At 41.1% G+C, this 15664-nt stretch overlaps 1 protein-coding gene across 3 annotated transcripts in view; it reads right to left on the reverse strand.

The window, feature by feature from the left end:
- Positions 1-7003, reverse strand: part of unc5a (unc-5 netrin receptor A) — a 151339-nt gene extending 144336 nt beyond the window's left edge. For all 3 annotated transcript variants that reach the window (XM_088293074.1, XM_088293073.1, XM_088293072.1), the window contains exon 1: positions 6441-7003. In XM_088293074.1, the coding sequence (XP_088149200.1) occupies positions 6441-6531 (91 nt within the window). In that variant the 5' untranslated portion in view covers positions 6532-7003. The remainder of the gene's footprint in view (positions 1-6440) is intronic.
- Positions 7004-15664: the final 8661 nt, after the last annotated feature.

Below are 15664 nucleotides of genomic sequence, written 5' to 3' on the forward strand. Positions count from 1 at the left end.
ATACAAATTGTCCGTCCTGAGATGTACAAAAATGGTAGATTTTACGCATTAACTCATATTCCACAAATGCAATATTAATCAGAATGCAATGTTTTGACTAGTGTGGCTGCATAGAATATATTTTTGTTAATTGTTTGGGGTCGACTTTCCCTTTAAATGTAATGATGACTTTACTGTTAGTGTGAATGTTTACAATATGATACACATACTTTCAATGGTATTTGTTTTAACAATGTATTTTCTTTATTTTTCTTGATTTATCCAAGTATAAAAGTGGTTTGACACTTGTGGAAAATGTGGGCCCCGCAGAGACAAAAGAGACAAAACCACTGATCTAGATTTTATAAAAAATAAAATACACAAAGCCTACACAATAACCAAAATTGGGCAGAGGTTGTTTCGTTTTTTTTGTTTTTGTTTTTTTCCAAAACAAAAGCCTTTGCGATTTGAAAATTGCCTTTTCCCACATTGCGATGCTGATTACAATGTGATTAATTGTTCAAGCCTAATTTACAGAGTGCTCCGCTGAGGGCAATTTTCGCCAAGGAGATGCTACTTTAGTTGCACACTTCCTGGATGATGTTAACGTGCAAACACTTTAACAGGGGCAGACAATAATGTGACTTCCTAAATTGTGACCATGGCTCTTTATTTTATTTCGTGCTTACGAATCAGGCACAGGGTCATCCCATCCCGCATGAGAGGTTAGAGGTCAATGATAAACCAGCCAGAGAGAAACACACACACACGCACATACACCTAGAATGATGCGTTGCGTTTCAGGAGGGGAATGAGTCATTGTCAGGACCTCAGCCTTCTCACACGGGCTTGAATTCTAGAAATGGGGTTGCTGAAACAAAAGGGCAGAATTTGACAGATGTAGCGCTTTTGCAAGGCCTCTGCATAAAAGGCAAAGGCTATAACACCACCCATTCTACAGGCTCCATCCTCCACGTGACCTTTGTAAAGTCCTTTTTTTAACTCCTCAAGACAGCTATTTGGCAATGATAAACACGGGGACACAGCTCAGTTAAAGCTAAAGTGCTCGAGTATTTATCTCCAAATGGAGCGTGTTTGTCTATTGTTTCAAGCTGACCTGCGATGACACGCGCCGTTTACCGCTTATTCATTTGTAGAGGACTATCATCTTGGCACCCATTAATCACAGCAAATCCACATGCACAATAACTTCAATTTTGGCATGTGTCAAGAAGCAGGATCATTTATATTGGGGTTATCTGCAAACTAAATTAACATGGAGAGAGTAGAATAAATAAACGCAACCAATTATCTTTGACTGGCACAGAAGCAAACCTCTTCCTCCTTTCAGTAGAATATTACCATCTAATATCTAATTCTGGTAACAGTATGAAAATGAAATTAAAAAGAACCTGTGCTTCTGAGAAATGCGATCGATAAAAGTGTAATTTTCGACCTCTGCGAAGTATTCTGCACATGTACATACCAATTTATTTAGTCAAATCTGGCAGTTAGAGGGAAATAATCCCCGCTCACTGCATCACTCGTTTGGATGCATGTGTCATTTGAATTCATTTCCAATGACTGGAGGGCAAGAAAATTTATATTCATAATGTATCGTACATTTCTGAGTAAATTATTTTAACTTTGCTTTCTAAGACTTCGATGGTTTGGACACACTGAGACAAGAGATAGCGAGTGTATTGGTAAAAGAATGATGAGGATGGAGCTGCGAGGGAAGAGCGCTAGAGCTGCGAGAATGTTGATAGATGTAATGAATAGTGATAGACCAATATGCTTTTTCAGGGCCGATACCGAAGCCGATTATTTGTAGTCATGGAGGCAGATGACCGATATTTGAAGCCGATTCTAAATTGGTGTCAAATTTCTAAAAATAGCAACTCCAAAACTTGACTTTGTTTCATTGCCTTTAAGCAGAACTTTAGTAATTTACAACATGTTAAAGTTTTTTTTTTAGATCTTAGAAAATAGACCATTTAGTTTTAAAAGTCTGAACAAAAAGTGCACGGAGCTCCAAGGCTCAGCTGCATTTTTTATAGTCCAATGAAAACAAACATCTCTTTGAAGTTTACTACGGCAAATACTTTTCTTTTAGTTGTGAGTTGTAGTAGACTAACATTAAAATTTCGGCAGCCTGTTGCCTCCCGCAAGCAAACAAACTAAAATTGATTGGCTGCTACCCACTGCACAAGGAACCAATCAGATAGTGCTGTGGGAGGGCCAATCTGCTTCTGCAGGCAGGGCCACCAGCACAGCAGAGATAGAGAAAGAGAAGTATGCTGCAGTGAGCCAAAATAAACCAGCTTTTAATTTAGCGGCCTTGAAAGTTAAAAAAAATAATAATAAGAATCGGTCTATCATTAGTAGTGAAGCTAGACATGAGGCCAGTTGGTATTAGAGAAGGATGCAGAAGTTACCATTGGCTTAGATGGAAAAGGATGACATGCTAACCATACAATCTGAAAGGAAAAAAAGAATATACACAGTGACTACTGTACAAAAGCACAGTCATTTAATGCTCAGGCTAGCTACTGGGCTAAGGAAACTAGCATTGATTTTCTGGCGTTAAACAATGAAAAGAACAATATTTGAAGACAAGCAGTACAGAAATAAAATAATACAATCTTTGTGCATTAAGTTGCACACACCTAAAGGAGCTGCATGAAATCAAGATACACAAAATTCTTAATTTTTCAAATTCAATTACGTTAGACAGCAACACAATTGTTTTCAAATTACATCGACAAGACGCACCACCCCCAATAAATACATTTAATTTCATCTTCCATTCGCCTTAGCGTATCTGTTCGTGAGTCAATGAGAAGAGACAAACTGGCAGCAAGAAAGACAACATTGGGATGAATCAGATTAGACCCAGCAAGCGAAGACGAAATTCTTGCATTAGAAGGGAATGGGCACGAGCAAGTGACAGGATTACGCAATGGATTTCTGCCTGGTGTCACTGGATCGCCACGTGCTTGCATCATCACAAAAAGTACACCCAGTGGAAATTGCGTCCAATTCCCACGCTCCTTCCGGACAACAATTACTTGGCAACACTCTCACGGGGCGCAATGGGTGAAAAAACAAAGAAAAATCCATCTCCCCCCCACCCCCTCAGCTTGGATTGCTTGCTCGTGTTTTCCTGTGAATCGACAGACACGAGACGAGGAATGAGTTCAAATAAATGACTGGTAAGAAAAGCAACAGGAGCATGGAAAACAAATTTGATGAAATACAGTGATCTCTTTAACTGAACATTGCGATAAAAATTAATGATTTCATGTTGTGATAGTTTTTGTTTTAACACAAGGCAAGGTTGATATCCAGTTAAGAGTGCAGCTAGCTTAACTTTTGCTTATAATTATATGACTGTTCATGTTACAAAATTAAAACATTGTCTGTTTAAAGGTTGTATAATTGCAGCAGTTTGTACGCAGGAACTAAATACAACAAACCGATAGCGTTAACCATTTTTGAAAAATATTGCAGTTTTGCTTCCATTTCATTGCAATTGCGATTTAATGTGCAATTTATTTTGTCAAGATCCTCTTCCCATGTTTTTTTAAAATCTGTATCATAATAAAAACTTTTTCATCTCATAGGTTAGGCTTAGGATAAAATGAAGGCGATTTATCCGTTAATGAATATGCAAGATATTTTAGTTACCCGTTTTAATAACCGTTGTTAACTTGTTGTTAATAGATAAGATACCTTTTTAAATTTAAAATTGTACAAATTTTCTACATCTCAGCTTCTCGAGAGTAAATATTCTCCGATTTCGGTTGTCCTACCTGATTATCTTTTTTGTTGAATCAAAATAAAACATTTGCTTTTCTTTTGTAAAACAATTACCAACATTCTTGCCAATTTTCTTATTATGGACCAAACCAGTGACTGAATCATAATGATTTTAAGTTTGTGCATTTTCTGCACTGCAAAATTGAAAAATTGAAATCTTTTTTTTTTATTCCTCAATTAATTGACGCATTAATCAACACAATCGATTAGATGCAGCACTATCAGATAGATACGTCTGTATGTGAAGTACATCATGCATGGGGCATATAATGATTGTGAAACCAAAAAGAAAAAAAAAAAGATAAGTCAACCGACTTATGAACGGGGCGTTTGTGAAATGAGTTTACACTGTGTCATCAATTAAATAGCAAATTTCACATTAAAAGCCAACCTGGAATTTTCCTGAAGATTTGCAAAGTCTATCTAACCAAATCCAAAATCACAGATTATGGTCGGCCTTTGAGCTACCACGGTATGTGAAAAAGACGTGACTAAAAACGCATGGAAGCAAATCCATGTTGAAACTTTAAAAACACACACACAAGCACACTTTGCATATTGAAGGCATCAAATGCTGTGCACGCGCAAGTAAAGCAGTGCACTACTTTGTTCCTGAAGCTCAAAGTGTACTCCCTCACAACATCGCCAAAAAAAAAGTGCTAGGCTAGCTAAAATCCAGACTGACAGGCCTACCTTTATTAGTGACTGACTTATTTTTCTCGGCAAAAGAAAAAAGACAAGTCGGCTTTTGATACGGCTGAGCGCCGAGTCAGCAGCCTTGTCTCTCAAAGGATCGTTTGACTGATCTTAGTGGAGACTGTCCCTGTCCTGATGTAGGAAGAATTGGCTACTATATTACCTGCGATCCATTTCTGGCTCTCGCCTTCCCTGTGCTATAAAAGAAGTCTGTTGGGAGAAAGCACACTCACATTGACCTAATATGTGACAGAGATTGACAGACGCTCAGGACAGTGCCTTGAAATGTGATCCAGGTGAGGGAGAGGATATAACTGACGTTAAACTCCCTGTTTTCATCCGCATGAAACACACGGGAGCATATCCCTGCATGCATAGAGTGCAAGGAAAAAGGAACACCCTGAATGGCTTACTAGTCGATCACAGCGCAAACAAAGAGTATCAAAGTCAAAGCGTGTCACTCCTGCGGGATTTTGGAGACTCAGCCTGACCTTCAGCTTCACGTCTTTGGACTGTGGCGAGAGCTCACAGTGGGGATGAAGGGGGGTTGAAATCACATGAAAATGAGCCAAAGCGGAATCACACGGAGCAAACAGGATCGGAATTCATCCCAACAACGTACAACTGCGCTCGCACTGCCCCTTAGATTGGTCGATGTGGTTCCCTGAGGTATGCATGTTTATTTAGCCCTAATATATTCATAATTAAACACTAATTGATGCAAGAGGAAAAGCCCGCCTAATTCATCATCTCTGTGCCCTGAAGCAAGACAATTTACACAACGTTAACATCTTTGTCTTCGGCCCAAAGCAAGGTTAACAGTTGGAAACATAGGAAATCTCGTTTTTGGACACACACCAGCGGTTTTCAGACTAAATTGTAAAAACAGTCATGAGTAGCGTTTTTTTCATTTTAAAGGATTTTCTCTTCACAGGCCATAGACAGAATGAATGAGACTAGTAATATATACCACAGTGATCAGACAGAATAATGACTCATTGTCAAATCAAGTTGGTTGATTAGGCTCAGAAAGAGAATCAAAAGAATAGATGGCAATGTATTATGTTAGAAACACTCAAGTCGATGGAAGGTGTCATTGAGATGTGGAAAATATAGCATGTGTCACCAATGTCTTTATTCTTTTTGTCATTTTTTTAATTTTGTGGCCCACTTCATACTGAGCAACTTTGCTATAACATTGCTCCTCAGTTTGAAGAGAATGTAGTGACCTGCGTTTAAAAAGGAGACTATTAAAAAAACAAGTTTGCTTCTCAGTCTACGGTCAAAGCAAAACATGTCAAGTTGAAAGCCAAGCGAACAGTTTTGTACATGAAAGCACATTTGCATGCGAGTGGCAGCGCGTGGCCAAGAGGCAAGGCCATAAAATGCAATTCATCAGTGCAAGTCGATGGTCTCCCAACTCCGTAAAGCTGTCAACGGGCTGCAAATGCAGCAGGATGGAGTCGTGCATGCTTTGTGGGACATCCGTGCTGCAGCCGGTGCATGGAGAGAAACAGGCCCGGCGTGTCTCCCCATATTAGCCAGCTGCTACTGCACATTTACCGGGCGAAAGGTTGTTTATGTGACAGGAAAGGAGCACCGTGTCACTGTGCATTGTCATCCATTATACAAGAGCCATCTGGTCAAAGCGTCATCGGACAGTTTTTGTCACATTTTCAGCAGCAACTCGTGGAAGGAAACGAGTGCAACGTGATTGGAATTCATCACCACATTAGAACGTCAACGTTGCGTTTGCGGAGACGTGCATCAAGTTTGAACCGCGTCAGCATGTGAGAGCCTCTAACCTTGAAGGTGACAGCGGAACAATATAACGACACCCGTGTTCCGTCACACGCCGCCGATTCCAAATGGACCATATTGAAGTTGACACTTGCGTGGACTTTGCCAAACGTGAACAAAAGAGGACCTAGAGAAGAACTTACCGGTGCAGGTAACGCCGGCGAAGCTGAGCCAAAGCACGAGAAGCTTAGCGCAGAGTCCACAGCGGACAAAGGGACCCACAAGTAAGGGCATATTCGTCTTTTGTTGGTTTCTTTTCTTCTTCTTTTTAAATCAAGTTTGACAAGAGAATAAAAGGTGAGCGTTAAACGTCCGGAGTGTGTGACGAGAAGCACTTTTCAAACGACGCCGAAGAAGTGTGTCCCTCAGCACATGTCCTGGGCGGCCATCCTCGCGCGTCTCCGGTTGCTCGCAACAACGACTCACAGGTGTGGTACATCAAATGATGCCTTCCCGCACCCGCGGAAATCTGCCTTGTTTTGTCCCAAAACTGACGCTGTCATCTCCCTCACTCCGAGAAAAAAAAACAGCCGCACTTGCTGAGAGAGGATGGGAATCACTTTCCTCCCCGCTTGACAGCCGTCGAGCGAGTGAGCAAGCGTTGCGGCCAAAATGCGAGAAATGGTAATAATTGGCCTCAGCGAGAGAACATCTGCTTGCGCAGCAATGCTGGAGTGCTGAGAGACAGAGAAGGTAGTAAGACCGCCAAGGCTGAGGGAGGAGAGGCAAAACCAGGAGCGGATAACGTGGCCATGGAGCATCCTAATCACGCCCACTCAATATGTTGGACAGTCAACGTTTACACATGATGGAATAAACAAACTAATCACTCAGTACAGTACACTACGATATTACATGTATTGTTCTATTAATACTACCAGTACTACGGGAAGCCGTTTGACAATTTATTCAATGTTCTACTTCAAAGAAGAATCATATTTTTTTGGGGTGGTCAAAGTTAAGTAATCCCGCCGTGCTTGGGATAAACGTGTAAATACTGCATGAAAAAAGATCAAATTGAAAATGAGGCGACAGAGGGGACCAAAAATAAAAGACTAAAAATATTTTTTAACTAGCCAGAGCATTTTTCCCAGAAGAGCACAAACAGACGTAATTACATGAAAATGGTGTCCTGAGTAAAGGCAGAAACTTTTTTTTTTTTTTCATAATGTCGGAACGTAGACAAATTGTCGCACAGCCGCACACCTACTGTTAGTGGCACACACTGGAACAGTGGCTTTCTCAAAGCAGGCATTTCACAATCAGAGCTGGGCACCCGACCCTTTTTTGCCAGTCAGTCCCCAAGTACGGCAAAACAGCACACCCGCCCTCCCTGGCATGGCATTGCGCCCCTCTATTTAAGAAAGGTGGCTTTAGTGAGATGACGTGCCACAGGTAGTCCTCCTGTAAAGTGGTTCCTCCTCCGTACCTGAAGCAGCCAGGCGACGGGAAGTGGTCCATTTATTTACTGTAGATACTCGGCAGAAATGCGGGATTGCTTTATTACCGAAATAGCATCTGACTCCCACCATGATAACTGCTATGTAACTATTGTAATTAACACGCTGGAAAATGCACCCATTGAATTTGCCGGCGCCACTTCAGGGATGTAACCTCGGAGAAGGTATAAAGTAGACCTCTGCTCTCCTCTTGTGCTTCAGTCTGAAATGTAAAAGAATGCCTGCATTTTGTTAAATATATATACTGTAACTGCCTCTGACAAACCTTTGATGATAAATTTGAACTTCTGTCACATGCATCTAATATCAATGATACTTTTCCTTGATCAGGAGCCATACCCAGCTGACTTTGGGCGAGGGGAGGAGTACACCAATCACATGGCACGCAACCATTCACACCAGTTGCCAATGTTTAGTCTTCAATTAACTCAATATGCAAGTTTTGGGAATGTGGGAGGAAGCTGGAATACTTGGAGAAAACCCACACAAGCGCAGGGAGAATATGCAAACTAATTATTAATATTATTTTTGAGACACCTTATTTCACTGCATGACTCATTCAGAAATAGTTATTTTTGACGCAGTACTCTTCTATACAAGCGCAACAAAAACACATTCTTTAAACTGCTGATGAAAAGTAACCCAAATTGGGTGAAATAGCTAACCTGGTACTGGATGCAAAAGGAACCAAGTCAATGCTGGGTTATTGATACCCAGTGTATTGGGTTCCAGATTTGACCCAGCATGCTGGGTCAAGATTTAGTTTTAAAAAAAGAGGTAAAAACTACGGATGAGTTAAAGCAACCAAGGAATGGGTTAACCAGTTTATCAGTATAGCTGTGGTCAAGAGTAATACTAAGAATGTTGCTTCAGCTGTAACTTCACTGTGAACAATGGCGACCAGCTTCATCTTTTCAGCCCGGCCAAATCCAATCTTCAAACCAATCTGACGGGTTACAATAATTAACCCAACCTTGGCTAAAAGTAACCCAATCTGCTCAAACTCCACAGCCACCCAACAAATCCATTTTTAGTGTGCACATAACACCTGTCCAACACTGTCAATCGATGTTATATTTGTAAGGACGGAATTTTTGATAAAGCTCTTTGTACGGACTCTCATTGTAGGTGTACCTAATGTTGTGGGTAGTGCGTGTTTGATGAATTTACTTCTTTTCATCCACCACGGGAAGCACATGTTGTTGTCCTTGTGTCGCAGTTAAGCATGGCTTTTTTTGTCTGGAGGGCTCGTGCGTCTGCCGCTTCACGCTGCTGTTGGACGAAGACAGACGAAGAAGCATGAGGATTAGCGCTCCCGCGAGAGTGTACACCTGTCAGCAAACTCAAACCAGGCTATGACTTATGTTGCAGATAGCTTTTCCTCATTTTCCGAGGGTGTCAGTCGAGTGATTATCGGACTGTTCAGCCATGCTTTCGACAACGCCGCAGAGCATTTTATTAATATGCTTCAGAGGGGTTTTTGTCTCTTTGTTTATGCTTTTCTCTACTGCCTGCATACAAGTCAGCAGAATAATAAGTGGAAGTGGAAGCAGAGAACTGGACTTACCAGCTAATTATGGGCCTCATGTAGATGAATGATTCCTTAGCTACAGCGCAGCTATTATACAAACTCATTAAGCCTTCTCTCCATCTAGCATTCCTTTCTAAAGGTCGAAGTCAGTGGCAGACTGACAGTGTAAAGCACGAGCCATCAGCCGTGGAGCTCCCCCGTCCAATCCTGACGGCCGCTTCTGCATGTGCAGGAAAATAAGAGAATGACTCAGCCTTAGATAAGTATGAGGCTGCTCTTAATGGTTTCTCTCATTCTGCTAATCCGCTCTGTGGCCTATTAGTTAGTGCAAGCTGCTGGATTGTCTCTTTCAGTCATATGCTTTTTTTTTTTCTTGTTCCTCTCACGGTAATGTACTAGGCCTGAATGATTTTGAGAAATAACCTAAGTATGATTTATTTTTTCCCCCTCAAAATTGCAATTACAATCCTATATAAATATATGATTTTTTTTCAAGGTTTCCCATGTATTTTTTGACAAACAAAAGCCATAAATGAACCTGTATTACCAGAGATGGCCACTTTACCCTCTTTTGCTGATCTGTCTGTGATCTGGGCAGCCTTCTGTCATTGTCCCTCACTCCTAATTCATAGAATAATCCTATGTCCCCATCCTACTAAAGCGCTTCCATCCTTGCATTTCACCAGTCCACTCCCCCCACCACAAAAAAAAGTGCATGACGAGAGGCTCACAACAGAGGTTTTATAATTTAAAAACATTATTTAAAGCTCATTAGCTGGCTAATTTCCTATTCACATCCATTCACTGTAATTTCCGGACTACAAAACACACCTGATTAAAAGCCACAATAGCTTAATTTAGCCATGAACACAGATTAGTACACATTTTGGCCACTTCGGATTAATAGCTGAGGGGTCTACGCACTATTAAATTGGGTATTGTCTATATTATAAACAAAGGCAGATCCTCCCGACGCAATGATGCTGAACGAGGCAAATTCACGGATGAGTTCGGACTGGGGTCACACTGTAGAGATGGCTGTGTTTATTGCACTTCATCCATTTTCTTCAATTAAATGCAACTTAAAATGCTTATTGTGGCTCTCATTTGCTTCTTCACACAGCTACACACATCGCATCTCTCTCTCGCTCGCGCTCTCTATCTCAATTGAACTCTAAAGGGTAACACAAAAGTAACAAGAATAGGCACTTTGATTCCAAGGTACAGTAAGTATTCCCATCTACGGACCTCTGTCAAACAGAAATTCCCCCACCCGGAAAAAAAAACGTATGCAATAAATTTTCTACTACTATATTACATTGACTAACGATTCCATACAAAGGAAATTCCAATATCCGGAACCTGGAAGCCATAGCGAAGCCCGCAATAGCACAAAACTCCATACAAGGGAAAAACTTTGACAGCTCCCCCATGATCTGATCCAAAACGGCAACATGAGTTTTACTGAAATTGAGAACGATTTAAAACCCATTCATTTACATTTGCATCCGTAGATCATGTCATCCAAACAAAGAAGAACAATAATGACCGTGGAAGAGAGTGAAATGCATCTGATTAAGCGAAGCGGGATACAAAGTAAATTCCGATTCCGAAATAAATTCCGATTCCAAAGTAAATTCCGATTCCGGCAGTTTACCTGCCCAGCATAGATGAACGTGTCCTGGAACCGTTGCGCTAAAAACTTCCCGCTAACTGGACCGCTAATTAGAGAGAAGGCTAGCTCAATAGCGCTATCTATGGCCATAGAGAGTGAGTGAGTTGAAGAAAAAGCAACAAAATAAATAAATAAATAAAAAAAAGCAGTATTTTGTTAACATACTTGCACGTTCATCGAGGAGTTGCGAGCATTGTGACAAGCTTGTATGTGGGTCTGTGTGCGCATGTGTGAAGAAGAGTGCAGTGGCAGCTCGCGTCACACATGGACCCTAATAGTTTCCCACATAAGGAAATTGTGTTCTACGGAAAGATTGGACAATGCAAATATGATTCCGTACTTCAGAATACTTACTGTACTGAGAATCGGAACCGAACCGAATCACACGTCATCCCAAATTTTACTACATTGCAATGTTAATTTGAATTTGAATAACTGTACAGCCCTAGAAAGTAGCTGCATTGGCTTTATTTCTGATGTGCAACAGAAACAGCTCCTTGTACAAAATACTCCCCAAACTGTGAGGTTACATTGCACTGTGTTAGGATTTTAGCTCCAATGAATGATTAAAGCGTGATTTCTCATTGTGATGTGTTTAGTGTCCGTTTGCGTGCATGGCTCCATGAGTTCAACACGCTGGCCTTGTTCCTCATCCATCAGGCGGCTATGAACAATCACAGCTCTTTGGGGAGTTGACACCTTCAGTGGTTCATCGATTTGCGGTGTTATAATTAATTTTCTCGCCGTCACTGGCTGGAGTTACAATATCCCGAGAGTTGAAAAGCATGCGAGCGATCACAATATGCCGAGACGGAGGCACCTTTTCTCTTGTAATACGTTGAATTATTTAGCGCTGCTGTGGCCCCAAAGAGACGTCTTGACTAATAGATATTAAGAAAACATGAGTCTCATTTGTATGTTACTAATGTGTTTGTGTTCCTGACTCTCTCCATAAACTACGTAATTACTCTCACGACGCTCTAACGGAGGCAAGTGATGCAGTCGATGGGTATCGATCCAAGGCAAGTGTCTGCTATGAAATTAATATTATTTATTGTTTGCGCAAAAAAAGACACAGACGTCCCCTGAGGAGGACGAGGCCGAACAGACTCGGTGTATCGGCTTCCATCGTGACCACAGCTTCACGGCCGATTGTTTTGTTTATATCAAATGAAACTGCAATGCTCCTCCAGAGAGATATAATTGACCACAGTCTCAGATTAAATGACTGTAAAGATCTTAATAAGCCATCAGTGGATTGCATATTACATTGCAAACCACTTATGAGAATGCAGTCCAGTGAGAGTGAAATTGAGGTTCAGATTTGCATGCAACAGCATTTTGTTCATAATTACCATACAGAATGACTGCATGAGGATCAATAGTGCATCGGTTTAATTAGATATTGTTGATATGGCCATTGGAAGATTAATTACAAGATAAACAATTACCGTCTTCTTCGAGGTCGAGTGTTAGATTAACATCATAGTGACCCCAATGGGTCCTTCAATCTTTCTCATTTGAAATTATAGTTGTAACTGTTTCCGAGCAACTGCCAGTGTCACTTGAAAGAAAACGGGGACAGAGACAGGATGACAGTGCCCCCGTTTATAGGGATCAGTGGATGCTTTAATTCCTTAATGAGAAATGAAGTGGATCATATGGCCTTCACACTCGCTACATCTCAAGCCAAAAGGAGCACATATGGGAGATTTTGGATGAAAGCGTCCTCATCAACACCCACCAAATGCCGGGTGGGGGTGGGGGAAGGGATATCTTTTATGAGATCATCCCTCCAGAGATGTGTGCCAAGAAGGCCGGGTACTCCACATGCGCTCACTTCACCGGTGGAATGTAAATATGAATGTGTTTAATAATTATTTCACACAATAGGAGATAATTTAGCTTCCGTGTCTCCTCCCCGTACCTTTGAGAGATGCAAAAGCCCAAATGAGAGTGCGTGGTGGAGAGTTAAAGAAACAGAGAGGCAGAAAGTGACGGGGAGGCGGGTCGGGGTGGGGTGGGGTGGGGGGGGGGGGGGGTGCGCAGTTGAAGGAGCCCAATGAAGGTCTCTCACTTCAGCAGCACAGATTGCTGATGAAGCTGAACCTCCAATCTCCCGGCTACGATGATTTCTCAATTTTGCAGATAAGGCCACAGAATGTGGTTTGATGAAAATGTAAAATAGTACAAGCACAAAATCATGGCAAATTGGCCACTTGATTGCATTTTTATAAGTCAAAAGAAGACACTTCAAGATGTGTTCTTGATTTTACCACTCTTAAGGGTTTTCTTATAACCTTGAAATGAGATTTGTCTTTTAATGACAATGACAATCCAAAGAGGTCATCAGGGCATATCCTGATAATTCAACAAGATTAGCATCTTAAAATGACAGAAAAATGATACGCATCAAGCATTTTTGCCTATTCTGAATTGAAATTCCAAGAATCGCCCCTGTTCGTTTGTCAAAACTTCACAGTCTTGTTTTATAAGACTCGCCAACAGGATGATGGTGGGGAAAAAAACTTTAGCCATACTATTTTTTTTTCCCACAAGCTGTATTCCCTCAAGATGTCGTTATTCCCCACAAACGAAAAAAAAAATAGACTTCCTTAAATATGTTTCCTGGACCGACATTCTCTTGTAGTTTTGAATGTCAGATTGTCTCGGTGTGCATGGGAGCGGAGACTTTGAATGATGTTGAATGTTTTATGACTCCCAGCTTTTGTGACACTCTTTGTCATTACTGCGCTGAGACTTGCATCGGGAGAAAAACGCAAAACTTCCCTTTCCTGGATAGCGGAATACCATCTGTGGGACAATGTTAACAGAAATATGTTCCTCTCAACGTATTTAAGAGAGGCTGACTAATAAGTATCTGATGCAGTTTTTTGGTATGGACGCTAAGAGAACAATAGATTTTGTCGCTGCCAATGAATACTAGAGTCTTCTTTTTTTAAGCAACGAGAAAAGTTATCAAGGAAGAAATTTAATTGGAAAAAATATTGAAACATTTTTTAAGTTGTGCATTTTGATATCTTATAATGGACATACTATGCAAGTGGGTAAAATATTTGTACCCTTCTATTAAAAAAAAAAAAAAAAGAAAATTCCATTCTGGAAGTGACTAGAAAGTGAGAGAGTGAGAGAGAGAGAGAGAGACGGGCACTTCACCCTACTTTGCTGCTCTGTCCTCTATCCATGATCTGGGTACCGTTCTGTCATCATCCCATCGTCCTTATTCCTAAAATAATTACCCTCCGTCCCCGTCCGCCCTCGTCCTTTCAAAACGCTTCTGTCCTTAAACTGTTCTTAGCCATTCTTGAGTATTTTTTGTGTTGGAACATTCATGACCTGTTTCCGAGACCAAGCTTTCTTACAAAGCTTGGCCGCATGTTTCACCCAAGAATGCCTCGACTGTCTCGAGATTACACTGCACAGGTTGAAAAGACAGATGTGGCAAACGAGCCCCACAAATGTCACAGTTGGTAGTTCAGTGTTTTTGGGGGGTGGAAAAACAAAGCTGATGTGACCTGCCAAAAAAAGTTCCAGTTCTGTCTCATCATCAAAGAACATACCCAGAAGCTTTGTGGCTTGTCAATATGCATTTTGTGCCGTTTTCTTTTCTCAATGCAAGAGGAGGCTACTGACAAGTTTGCCTTTACTGTGTGAAGAAAGCAAAAAAAAACAGTGGGGACATAATGTGGGAGGCGTTGTTATGTTCTGATGCTGACAGGGTTCTCTTGAATCTGTTTAGGATATGAATACATTTCAAAATAGGCATTCTGGAGTGTTGCCCAGTGCGAGAACGTTTGGTCTCAGCCGCAGGTTATGCGGTCCTTCAACGGGGTAATGCACCTAAACAAACATGGCATTATCATTTCTTATTACTTTTGTCAGTTTCAAGTTACTCAAGTGTTTCCCCAAAACATTTCATTCACAATCCAAGGTTGTCGACACTTAAGTCATTAAAACGAAATCAGTGTGTTAACGCGTCGATGCCCATCCATTTGTGGCTCATTGCTGAAGGTTGTTTGAGCACTTCCTGTTCCAAGTCAACAATCAAACATCGCTCAACAGAGGGCGGCTCATGTTCAGTAAACATAGGACAGCAGCTGCTGTGTTAGTCCACACTAGTTCTATAGACAAATCGAAAATAGTTTGTTGAGAGACAATACATGCTAGCGCTACTCTAATTCATCCTCTCTGTATAAAAGAGGCTCTTTTTGACTGTTTGGCCTTGGCACAGGTCAAGGGTCAAAATCTATAAGAGACGGCTATTTTTAATCATTTTGGCCTTGGCAGAAGTCTTGACTCAAATGGCAATTTAGTTGTACAGTATTTTATTCATTTGGCTTTCATTGGGAAATGTTGTGAAGAGGCATTAGTCACGGTCATGTCAACGGTGGAAAATGGTTGGCTTCTGTTAGGAAGGGCGTGTGGTGTTAAAAAAAATAATATACGCTGATAATTTGGTAAATCAAAGAATACAATGTTCAATTCAGACGCACTATTCAAAATGTCATTTTGAATAAAACGCTCGTGAAAGATGAGTAGAAAAATCCAAGATTTTTCAGCCATCTCAGTAAGCGGCCATTTTGTCACTTCTGTCGACTGAAAATGACATCCCAGTTGCTCAGGGCTAAGATACCGACCAATCATGTCTCAGCTTCAGAAAACAGGTGAACCGTGATGGGC

Source organism: Idiotropiscis lumnitzeri, chromosome 4 (genome assembly GCF_059441095.1).
Source record: "Idiotropiscis lumnitzeri isolate Australia: NSW breed Sydney's pygmy pipehorse chromosome 4, RoL_Ilum_1.0, whole genome shotgun sequence".
In the NCBI taxonomy this organism is placed as follows: Eukaryota; Metazoa; Chordata; class Actinopteri; order Syngnathiformes; family Syngnathidae; genus Idiotropiscis; species Idiotropiscis lumnitzeri.